Source organism: Cyanistes caeruleus, chromosome 5, assembly GCF_971803275.1.
Source record: "Cyanistes caeruleus chromosome 5, bCyaCae1.hap1.1, whole genome shotgun sequence".
NCBI lineage: Eukaryota > Metazoa > Chordata > Aves > Passeriformes > Paridae > Cyanistes > Cyanistes caeruleus.
This window is the reverse complement of record NC_141705.1, coordinates 4,352,590-4,364,838: the sequence shown is the minus strand read 5'-3', so window position 1 is coordinate 4,364,838 and position 12,249 is coordinate 4,352,590. Positions and strand designations below refer to the sequence as shown.

Below are 12,249 nucleotides of genomic sequence, written 5' to 3'. Positions count from 1 at the left end.
GAATCCCCATGCACAAGCTGAGGTCACAAATCACAGTGACTGGAGTTTATCATGATGTAATTACCCTGGTAAAATTACATTGACTCAGTAGCAAATGTCTTCAATTACAATTAAATTACAGGGACTACTCAGTAGCTTAAACAGATCTTCTTGACAGGTTTGCACACTGGGAAACATGACTAATGTAAGATTTCTCTGGATACAGCACATGGTGCCCTGATGGGATTTTTTTATTTTTTTTTTTTAATTTGCTGACTACTCCCACGGTTTCAGCACATTCCAAACCTGCAAAGCCTCCTCTTCCAGCACTAGCTGGAGCAAGCAGCTGATACTAGGCACCACAAAAGCCTCAAGATCATTCAATAAATGTTACTTAAATAGGTTTGACACGAAAAAACCTTCAACATCTCTGTCAGCCAGGTCCCATCCTTTCTTAAACGACCCTGAGGACTGGAAATCACTGCCTTTGCTTTCTGAGGCAGAGTTTTTATTGGTCCCTGCTGGAGCTCACTGGGGGCATGTGGGGTTTGTACTCACCCTTGCACTCTGGCCAGCAATGAGCTGGTCATCCTCAGTCTGGACACTCGTTCGGCTGCGCACATCATAATCCTCCTGCTCAAAGTCTGAGTCGTCCTCGAGCTCCTCAGGGGTCTGCAGAGAGAGAGACACAGGAGAGAAAGACACAAAAAAGAGATGATAAGCTTAAAAAGGACACAGACCAAGTCCTATGCACAGTGAGCTCTTATTTCATTGACTACCTGCCCAGGAAATGCTGTTCCATTCTCCTCTGAAATGAACTTGTCTGCCCCAGCAGTCAGGAACTGAAATTGAATTGTCTTAAAAATTAAATTGTTTCAAGCCTAGTTTTCTTTACAAATGGCATTTGTCATTACCTTGCCACAACTTTTCTTGCTGCAATTTCTCTTAACTCTGTTAACAAGATGAATGCAGTTCCAGGAACAAATATCCTTTGGAAACACTAACAACTGGAATGTAGTATTTCAAAATAATGTTATTTCACATATAAATGGACACTAACACTATTATGTTACTGGAAGCTTCATGTAATTTTCAAAAGAGAAAGTAAATACCTGGGAAAAAGCAACTAACATCCTGGAAGAAAAATTTATCAAAGCAAATAAGATATTTCCCATTGAAAGAAATTGTAAATTATGTCAACTGGTTTTGAACAAAAACATGAAATTTATGATCTGTGTAATCTTGTTAGTTCACATAGTCCTTTTCATACACAGAGCTTTGGAATTTGACTCATCCCCCTGCTGAGATCAGGATGCCTCCACTGCTGGTACCAAAGTGATGGGAGGGTTTCTTGGAAGATTGATTAAATCAAGCTATGTATTTTCAGGCTTCAGATTGTTTAAAATGTTGGAAGGAGGGATAAAAAAAAAACAACAGAACTTAATTGATGGATCTGTTAATTTGGGTTTTTTTTACTTTCTAGCAAAAAAATTGGAGAAAAAGAAATGTCCTTATATACAAAGAGACAGTCTTACTAAAATCACAATTTAGTACCATATTTAATAAAGATGGTGCAAAAAAATGGAATCTTTAAAAGGAAGATTATATTCCATTTTATGGTTGAATAGCATCATGGCCATGAGTGAGTTCTGTGGGTACCATACATGATAAAGGTAAGAGGAAAAGAAAACCACAGTAACTGCAGAGAAATCCTCACCTCACTGGACACCCATCACCCCCAGTGACAGCCCAGAAGGCCAAAGCACTACAGAAGAAATCACCCAGGCTGGCATTTGCTGCTTGGAGGCAACGTCAAGTTTTCTAGCAGAGGTGCTAATCACTGCCAGTTGTCATTACAGCTCTGTCTGGAGGATGCTCAGTCTCTAGGAACGGCTCCAAACCCTCTAACGTAACGCAGAGGAGTCTTCTGGTGATATTTCTGTTCCAGCCTGGCTTCCAACACCAAGTGCACATCACTGTTTGTAGCTGCACAGTGAAGTGCACAGGATGGGGAGAGTAAAACACAGCCATCTTCGTCTGACTGGAAGAGTATGAATTAAATACGTGTTTTGATGCTGAGCGCTGGAGGAAGGAATAACCAAGTGTGACAGTGTGGTAATGAGCCTCGGTCTGCACCTCTGAAGAGAGGCATGCACAAAGAGAGGGTGTAACAGGACAGGCAGGAGAAGAAGTTTAGATGAAAAATGAATTTACCTTCTCTCTACTGTCACTGGTAAAAGAGAAGGATTGGTGCCCATCATTATAATGACCAATGGTCTGGTTTTCCAATCACCTTTAATCTCTGTTTCCTCTGCTCAGCTGCCTGAGGGCACAATGAGACCTTAAAATCTGTCATAAACAAGCAAGCTACAAAGAGAATCCTACAACTCCCTGAGCAAAGAGTATTTTCTATCACAAGGCTCAGCTTTTCATCTGCCTGGGCTTTGTTGTTCAGAACAAGAACAGGGTGGAGAGCTTCTATAAACCATCCTCCAAGTCCACTCAATGAGCCAGTTTCACTGGTCATTGTAAAACCAGCACCTTTTCACAACCCAAATATACTCTTAGTTTCTTCTGTCTCCACTTTTAGAAATAAGATTATAAAACATAATATGCAGTCCTTTCCTAGTCTTTCATAGTCAGACTTGAAGGAAAGATGTAATATTCAAAATATTACATCTCAGCACGGTTACCAGCAAGGACATGAGGCTGCCTCTTAAAACAAAAAAAATATTCTGAAAATTCTATGCAAGGACTTATTCTTGAAGAAATAGCCAGAAAAAAATTTATTGCTGTTACTGTCTGACATTCATAATCTTAAAATCTGTGGTCTTTAAAAGACTGAAATTTAATGGGTATAAATGTTGAACTTGGAGACAATGTAGTGCAAACCAAAAGGGCAAGCAATGCAACTGTTAGCAATTTACTACAATCACAAGACATCTTCCTATTTCCCCTCTGTACAAGTGAGATCTAATTCAAAGTGATCTTTCAGATTCACTCTTTTCATGGTGTCAAGTGTGGTGAATTTTCTCCCCCTCATTTTCTTCCCCAAACAGCTGCATTTTGCTTTAGGGTGAAGAAGTGGGGTTAATTTTTGTCTGTATGCTTCAGTTTCAAACATTTTCACTCTTTCACTGTTGCACCATTGCCATGTCTTAGCTGGTCCCCTGAGATGCAGCCTGTACAAAATAGGGTTTCCCTTTTGTTTAGACACAAAAGTACAAAAAAGAAAATTATATTGAATCTGACTTAAAGGACTACTCTTAGCAAGGCCTTCTACACATACAGAACAATTCTGATTTTTGTGTAAAACTAACAGGACCTTGATATTTAAAACATTGTTTCCAAGACAACAGAGTCTGAGACTTCATTTCTCTGAGCTGGAAGATAGAAAGACAGATTCTGGATTTATGGTTTCACAAATGTAGTAATCACAGGTCTGAGGTTGGAGACAGCTTCCAAACAGAGCTGACAGCCACCAGTGGCAAAAGAAGCTAGAGTAATATTCAAAACTAATGGACTTTATGCACTGATTGATTTCAGCAGAAAAATGAACCATTTTCATAATTTTTAATCTGTTTTTTAGCACAAGCCATAAGACTTCCCAAGAAGTCCCTTTTTTCAAATGCAGTATCTCTACTACACACAACATTCATCTAACTCAGAGGAAATCTTCCAGGGAAGAAGAATCTTTCACAATCCCAGATAAATCATACAATAAATATATGCTTTCTCTTTAAAGATGCATGTTTTATTTCTAATATGAATGTGGTGACTTTCAACTTCCAGGCATTGGAATACATATATATTTTTTTAGTATCTTTCTGTCTGTTTGACGGAAGAGCTTGGTGTGAACAAAATATCTTCCATCCCTGTCATTTTTTTATCTTTTGTGACTGCAGTATGAAAATGTGAATTAAACAAGTAGAAGTCATAAAATGGCATATATATGCAGATTTATAAATGCTATTTGTTCTGTATTTCACCAACTCAAATGTACTTGATGAAGACAGAAACCCCACTTTGCTATGCACTTAAAAATTGCAAGATGCAATTACAAGAATTTCAGCACTGGGAACTCCAAGTCAAACTAACCTTGTAATGAGAGCAAAGACTGAAAAGATGAAAAGATGCTCCCCTATTTTTTACAATGAAAATTCCCTCTAATTCTAAAAGACAAGGAGGAAAAAACCCAGATTTTACAAAATGTTTTTTGATCCAACTCCACGCTGTTCTGTACATTTGTTTTGGTGCCACTGCAGCCTGAGTGACTCAGCTGCAAGCAGCACCTGAGTGCCTCAATCAGAGAACCTCTCTCACTGCAGGTCTTCAGTTGTTTGGTGATTTACAGTAAAATTTGACACTTCAAATTCAATCTGAGGAGCAGCAGGCACTCAATGGGAACACTGGACCCCACAACACCCTCTGGAGATAGGATGTTTCAAAAGATTATGGGATTCTGCACCAAATCAGGTTTTACAGAGGACCTGAAATGCTGCAGCACTTTGGGTTTCACCACAGTGATGGTGAAGGTGATGGTGGCTAAACCTGACAAGCGTGGCAGAGGAGAAGAAGGAAAGAGCATTAATACACCCAAACAGCTGGGCTGAGGACCCCACAGTCATTTTTGCTGAGGTCTTCTCCCAAGCACTGAAAATCCCTTAATAAGAGAATAAAATATCCCAAATTGGAAGGAGTTCACAAGGACCATCAAAGTCCAACTCCTGGTCTTCCACAGGACATCCCCAAGAATCACAACTTGTTCCTGAGAGCATTATCCAAATGCTTCCTGAACTCTGTCAGGCTTGGTTTGAGAGACTGAAAAGGTTCATGGTTAAACACTCTTAAAAAAGGACTTTGCCATTATAGCAAAACTGTTTAGAGAAGCTGTGACCACCAGAGGCCTGTTCAATGTGCCTGATGAGAACCTGAGCAAAGGTAAAGGTGGTGTCACAGTCCAGAGCTAAAGAGAGGTGCTAGGAGAGCTAACCAAGGCTGGGGAGAAGAATCAGCTCTGGCTCAGTTTGATGGGGGGGAGGAGAGATTTTGGGTGTGTGACAGAGGGAGTGAACACCCACCCTGCCTTACACAGACCCACCCACATCCATGGGGCATTCAGAGGAGGGGTCATAAACCATCATAAAACCATCAAAGACCCCCAGAACACCCCCAGACTCATTGCTGAGGCCTTACAGCAGAGAACTGCACGTGATGCAAAGCCATGCCACAGATCAGAGCCTGCTGCAACAGAGAGCTTCCAACCTGTTCCCCCCAGGGGAGGCAGCAGGCATTCCCAGCTGGCCCAAACAAACATTAACCCATGGAACTGTGTGCTCTGGGACCCTCACCACGGAGAAGAACAGAAGAAGAGGATCAATGAGATGCTGTCAGGATCCACAGAGTGGTGATATTTTCTGCTTAATCTGTCACTCTGTCTCTCCCACCCTGCTCCTCTTTTTATTTCTCTCTCCCTCAAACTACTGTTAAATAAAATCTATACTATCAGCTTCAGCATTTGGTCTTGTTTGCACCTTAAATCAGGCAGAGGCATCTCTCTAACAATTTCAGTAACCAGATCTTAACACCTGGTGCTGTGACCACTTCCCTGGGGACCCTGTTCCAGTGCACAACCAGCCTCTGGGTGAAGAACCTTTTCCTGATATCTGACCTCAACCTCCCCTGACACAGCTCCAGCCGTTCCCTCGGGTCCTAAGAGTCCTCCTGACTGCAGAGAGGGTTTCTGGCCAATAACTCAGGGAATTTCATAAGCAGCTATGAAAACACAAAGTGCAATTCCATCCCTACAGGGTAATAGGAAAGGTGCTGGAAGTAAGTTATTATTTTCTATTTTATTTCTAGGTTCTATAATTATACACTTAAATTAATTGATACTACTTCTTAATTTGGGGAAGAGATCTTTTTCTTCTGTATAGATAAAAATAATAATCCTCAATGAAAAAATGAGTCTCCTTTCTCCTCCAAAGGGACAAAAATTTCTCCCCTTTTGCAGGAAAATGAAGAACTGAGACTACCCACCCTTTCCTTCAGCTTACTAAAAGCAATAATAACCACCAAAATTAATTTAAAAACTGGCTTTATTTACTCTCTGGAATGAGGGGACTCATCTCAGATAAATTCAATTTTTCACAGCTTGCACACAAACAATCACTGCCTGGAAATAATTGTGTCAGATGCTCTAAAAAGTTCACAAGATTGGATTTTTTTCCTTTTTTGTAATTCTGAAAAAGTTTTACTACCTGAATTAAAGGGTGCACAATATTTGATAGATTATTAGATGAAAATTTTCTAAAGGTTTTTATAGCCTCACCTTTTAATTATACATCCCATTTTAGTGTGAGATGATCAGATGGAAATGTTAAAGATTATCTCCAAGTGAAACTAATTTTGTTTTCTACAGCAAATATGGTTCTGATTCAGCAAACTCTGGTCTGTGTAAGCTTATATATGTGGATTTTTCCAGTTAACTTACATGGATAATGAGTCCATTTATGTGCTTTAGTTCTCTTCCTGGGTATGGAGTATTACATTGAGCTCCATAAATAAGTTAATTGTCTGAATACAAAAATAAATCTTCCTAATCTGAGCAAACAGAATTCATTAACTCATATCATACAACAGGTGGAAAGTAGTAGTGATATAATAGCAAAAATAACTTGGGATTTTCCTAAGGAGACTGAGAAGCCTGGATGCTGATCAGCTCTCCAAGTGCACAGAACAATCAGGCAGCAACAAAGAAAGTGGTCAGGCCTTCAAAATTCAAAATTTAAAATTAGAAACATCTCACCAGGATGGAAATCTCATGGCAAACTCTTGGGGCTAAGTCTGATGTATGGGGGGTGCTGGTAGCTGGAACTCTGTATAGGGGATGGGAAAACTGGGTTTGTAAGAGATCCCACCTGATGATTGAGTCTATGACACAATCACAATTTGAAGTGACTAGAAAAGATTAAAGTGTGGTAAGCAGTTGTTCTTGTCCTAAGAAAAGTTTCAAAACTGTTACAGAAAATCAAAGGGAAAACAGAGATCCTTTACTATGCAGATCTTTCACTTCCCAGAATCACAGAATGCTGGAATGGTTTGGGTTGGAAGGGACCTTAAAGCTCAACCAGTCCCACCCCTGCCATGGCAGGGACACCTCCCACTGTCCCAGGCTGCTCCAAGCCCCATCCAGCCTGGCCTTGGGCACTTGCAGGGATCCAGGGGCAGCCACAGCTTCTCTGGGCACCCTGTGCCAGGGCCTCCCCACTCTCACAGGGAAGTAATTGAAGTAAAGATTTCCCTGCCCTTCCAGAAGAGCTGCCAATCCTCCAGTGCTGCACACCCAGAGATCAGGATGGGTTTGCCCCCATCACAAGCCCTGACTATAATTCAGGCCACCTGTGATGAGCACTGGGTATGAGAATGGGATTTATGTCTGGCAGTTATAAAATTAAGCCTGTCAGAAGCTTTTTGTGTAAATGTTAATACATAGTGACAGATGAGTAAAATGGAGCTAGTTTGGAGTGTTCCAACTGCCTGAAGTCTCACATCAGTGCCATTCTACACTCATGACCACAAGGGCATGTTACCTGTTTGCTCAGAGGGATGATGTTGATGTTGATATTTCAGCCCTTGCCTCAAAAGTTTCCTCTGTGATTTTCTCCATAGCTTTACTTGTACATGGCTTTCATTAGGGCAGATTCAAGGTAACTGGGGTTTCAAATAACTGTTCCAGTTGCTGAAGAGATGTCCAAACCACATTTGGTTTGCTGCTCTTCTCTTTTAAATCATTGCTGACTAAACTGAAAAGCATCACACACCTACTATCACAATAATGATGTTGTTCTGTGGTGTCTCTTATTTGTTTGTTTATTTTATTAAAAGATGCCTAATCAAATTGAATCAACTAGCTAGTCAACACCGAAATGACAAGTTTTTACCTTGGTAAACATTCAAAACCATCCCTGCAGAGGCTCACTGGAGCAGAAGATAATTTATTCATTTAGGTTTTAACCAGACCTACCTTGCATTCCAGGCAGCACACATACACTAGGAAAAAAAAAAGCCAAATAAACAAAACAACAAAAAAATCTACACAAACTTTGAAGACCTTGGCAAATTAATGCTATTACTATGGAAACAGTAATGAACTTTGCATCTATTGGCAGTTGTGATCAAATTTTCTCCTAGCTGATAAACATACTAATTGTGATTCATCAACTAAACTACCTCATCTCTTTATTTACTAATTCTTTTGCTGTTGCATATACTTCTGTTTCATGCCTGCTTCAATGTCAAGCTTTTCTGGCTTATTACAACACAAGGCTGATTCCAAGGAGCTTTTGTATTCCTCTTATCCATGATACCTCCCTGTAAATCCCAGCTGTCACTCCCCAGGTGCTTTACATACCCTGATCATCAGGACAGCTTTCCTGATGTCCCGAACTCCGTCGTAGACCAGGCGGGAGGCGTCGATGAACTCGTTCTCCTCGAAGGGCTGGGGCACGTTGGCACTCAGGGCTTCAATGGCCACCTCCACTTGCTCAGCAAAACGTGGCATCACTGTGTGAAACGCAAAGAGAGGCAGCAGCAGGATTAGACACCTTCTCTCCTGAACACTTTTCTGCTGCTCTGGGGCACGGATAATTTCCAGGAGACACGGCACGCGCTGCCCTGGAAATTCCCAGGTGCAGGGAGGCTCATGGGTGGGTTTGTACCCACCCTGCCCAGGTCTGACACTTCATCTGACAGCATGGAAATAACCAACTCTATATTCTCTCCTCCAATTCTGCAACAAAGAACAGGAAATTTCCTTCAAAAACTGTGATTTATTAACTTGTAAAAGGCTGCAAGATACCTGAGCAGTCAGCAAAGTTCATTTAAGAGCTTTACAACCTGTAATGAGCACAGAAAATATTTCTATCAAGTGATCAAAGCAAACTGTAGCCATTATGCCACTAATTTACACAAATTATACTCTAACTCATACTAAACAATAATAATTTTGAAAGGGACAAAATGCAAAATTAAGGATATACTTCTGTGAAGACACCCAAATGAATCTTCTGTTTCTTCATTACCACCATGTATATAACACAAAACATAGCCATAGATATGGGCTAAAAATATTATAAACTGTGGTATGAATTGATTTCATATACAACTTAAAGCAATTATTTACTTTTGTAAATGGTTTCAGGGCGTTGCTTGAAGTAGCAAGAGACTTTTCTTCAAATTTTGTAGAGGATTCCTTTGAAGGTATATTTACTTTCTGCACATCATATTTGTAGGAAAATAACTCATCTCCAGATCAGTCCTCTAACAACTCAAACCCAAATCCTATAAACATGAACATCAGGTCCCACTGATTATCCTGCACCTACATTCCTGTGCCTGTTTACTCTTCATCATTTAAACATTAATTTTGAGGACTGTGCTCACAGAGGACAAACAGAATCCATGTTTGATTAGAAACTTGGATAAAAAAATGCAGCTGGATTGATTCTTAAGAATTTAAGGAACTTGGGTCAAGTTTAAGATTTATAGATAGCCATCTTTTAATCATATTTATATAACTTTTATTTTAGCATTTAGGTATCCAGCTCTTGTATCTCTGACTTCACAATTTTGGCAATATAATACGAAGAACAGAAAATTATGATTCCCACAACAGTTACTGCCTTTTTTTTTTGTTTTTAAAATGTTACCTTTTTTGCCCATCTTTTCCCTAAAACCCTATTTTTAATACACTTATTGGTAACCTGAACCCAACTGATGAATACAAAGGGGAATTTCCAGTTATTTTCCTCAAAAAAAGTGACATTCTGTCCCAGGAACTTCTGCTGTGGTAGGAAGCCACATTTTCTACTTGACTTAATGTTCTTAAACTTATTTTATAGTATCTGACTTAAAGCAAAACCACAAAAAAAACCATGATTTAATATAAGTTTACATTTTGAAGTGTCAGCAACATGAGCTCAAACTTTCTGTTTCTGGCAGTTAAATATTAAGCATTGGATGCAAATGAGGAAACCTTTAAAGAGATATAGTGATTCAAATCTTATTTATACATCACTATATATTCATATATATATATATATATATATACATATAGACAGATGAAAGAACAGATTTGTATTTTCCATGCAGATAATGTTCAGTAAGTTCCTGGGATACACTGGAGAAACAGGAAAAAGTGACAGCAACAATAGACTTTAAAAAAGTAAACATTAACAAAACACTGCCAGGCAGAGGGGAAACATTTTAATTAGAAAAGGAGTTTGAGAGAGATGGAAGTTTTGGAAAGAGTATTTAATAAATGCATATATCAAATTACCTTAATTAATAGAACACTTGAAAGTGTAGTAGGAGACAAATATGATTGCATAGGGAATATGCAAGCCTGAATATCAAAAAGCAGTCCTTAAAAATACAGTTTAAACAAGTAAATCTAAAGAATAAAAGAGAAATTATTTTTGATTCTTTGGATAAAATAGGTAAAACTAGAGATGCAATATTGACAACAATAAAAAAAAAAGAGGTAAAGAACCCTAATATTTGGGTTTAAATTAAATTTAACCTTAAATTTCTGTCTAAAATTTCCTAATTTGCCAAGGTGGTCAGGTATTGGGTATAATTAACAGCAGGTGTGACAGGAATGAATTAGGAATGGGCAGTTTAAGAACATCTACATAAACATAAGGAAATTTATCATTTACATATGTGTTCAAGTTAACAGAGTATAGTAAAATTCAGCCTGTAGCTCTTAAGAAAAAAAATCAAAGCAAATTTGGAACCATCTTTGAGAACTGAAGAAAAATGGTAATTGTGAAAATTCCAGGGATTTGAGAATTAAAAACAAAGAAGAAAAAAGAAAGCACTTATCTATTTTAGATAAAGGCATATAATCCTTCTATGAAGGTTCATGATAACTAGAGAAGAAAGGAAGAAGGATTTACACTATATTCAACATAATTTCAGTACCCAGAAATAAAATGAAACATGACATGGAGCAATTAATGTTTAATTATCTGTAAATAATCAGCAGATGCTGGACAGGCAACAGATTTGTGGAAATAAGTTGCACCAAGCTTTTACAATATTTCCCTTGGCAGGGAAGGGACAGTGGGGGAAGCAGACACATCACAGCTGGACTTTGTCGTGTGACACTCTTGGAACAAGAGAAATTTCAATTAAATGGTTGTAAGGTGGATGTTACACTTTATTCATATTCCTGAACATGAGACATTCATTCCTGACCACATTTATTAACTCCACTGGGGGTGGAAGCTTCTTCAGTCAGTTCTGATTTTGCAGACCCGGCTATAATTTAGTCCCTAATTTACATTACTACATGTGAACATCATCTGCTGTTTCAAAATGGCAACAGATATTAAACTGCTTTAGCAATTGCTTGCTTGCCAATCGTATTTTTACTTCAGGACTCACTTTTGACTGGACAAGGAAGAAAAAAACACCTTTAATACAGGACTATTATTGCTTCTCTAAGCATATATTGTCATTTAATGCAGTGAAGTTTCTGAAAATTGAAAATTGAGTTAAGAAATGTATTATTCTCCAGTTAAGGTTACTGAGCTCCATGAAAAAAAAACCTCCAGTCTTCTTCTCTATCATTTATCACATAAAGGATATTCCTGTGCCAAAGGTGAAAGAACCACAGGTAAAATTCAGGCAAATGCATGCATTTGAATCTGGAGCTAAAACTTGTAAATGCATCAGACAGAAAATGATTAATTTATTATGCACAGAGAAATTGGCTATAAATTTTAGATTCAGAAGCAAATCAATACTTCTGGGGAAAAATTAAATGTTGGTTTCTTAGTTTGAGCTGTGGCCTTGAAAACAGTCACACATATGCTTAGACTGAAAAATGTGGTCCATTAACATCTCTCAGCCTAACTACATGAATTAATTAGGCACCTGCATAAATGTTGACAGACTCAGGTCCCAAGTTAATAGCAACACTTCTAATTCACTGACTGTCATTCTAACAAAATAAAGACCTTATAAAGCCTTTCTGTGGATGAATTTCCAATGGCACTGAAAGCAAGACCAATGCCAACAAAATCTAGGTTGAACGGCTTCTGGAGAAAAACTGGGAATCAGCAAAGTTGAAATTACTTCCATTTTATCAATTGATTAATTCTTTTAAATTATACTTCTTTTTTTTTTTTTTTTTTTTTTGCTGAAGCATGATAGAAATCCAGCATATGACCATGTATGAACTCATGCCTTGATCAAACTTGT

At 38.5% G+C, this 12,249-nt stretch overlaps 1 protein-coding gene across 15 annotated transcripts in view; it reads right to left on the bottom strand.

The window, feature by feature from the left end:
* Positions 1–12,249, bottom strand: part of CTNNA2 (catenin alpha 2) — a 460,565-nt gene that overhangs the window by 36,665 nt on the left and 411,651 nt on the right. For all 15 annotated transcript variants that reach the window (XM_086891553.1, XM_086891554.1, XM_086891555.1 and 12 more), the window contains 2 exons: positions 8,393–8,544; positions 538–651 (listed from right to left, as the gene is read on the bottom strand). In XM_086891553.1, the coding sequence (XP_086747679.1) occupies positions 538–651; positions 8,393–8,544 (266 nt within the window). The remainder of the gene's footprint in view (positions 1–537; positions 652–8,392; positions 8,545–12,249) is intronic.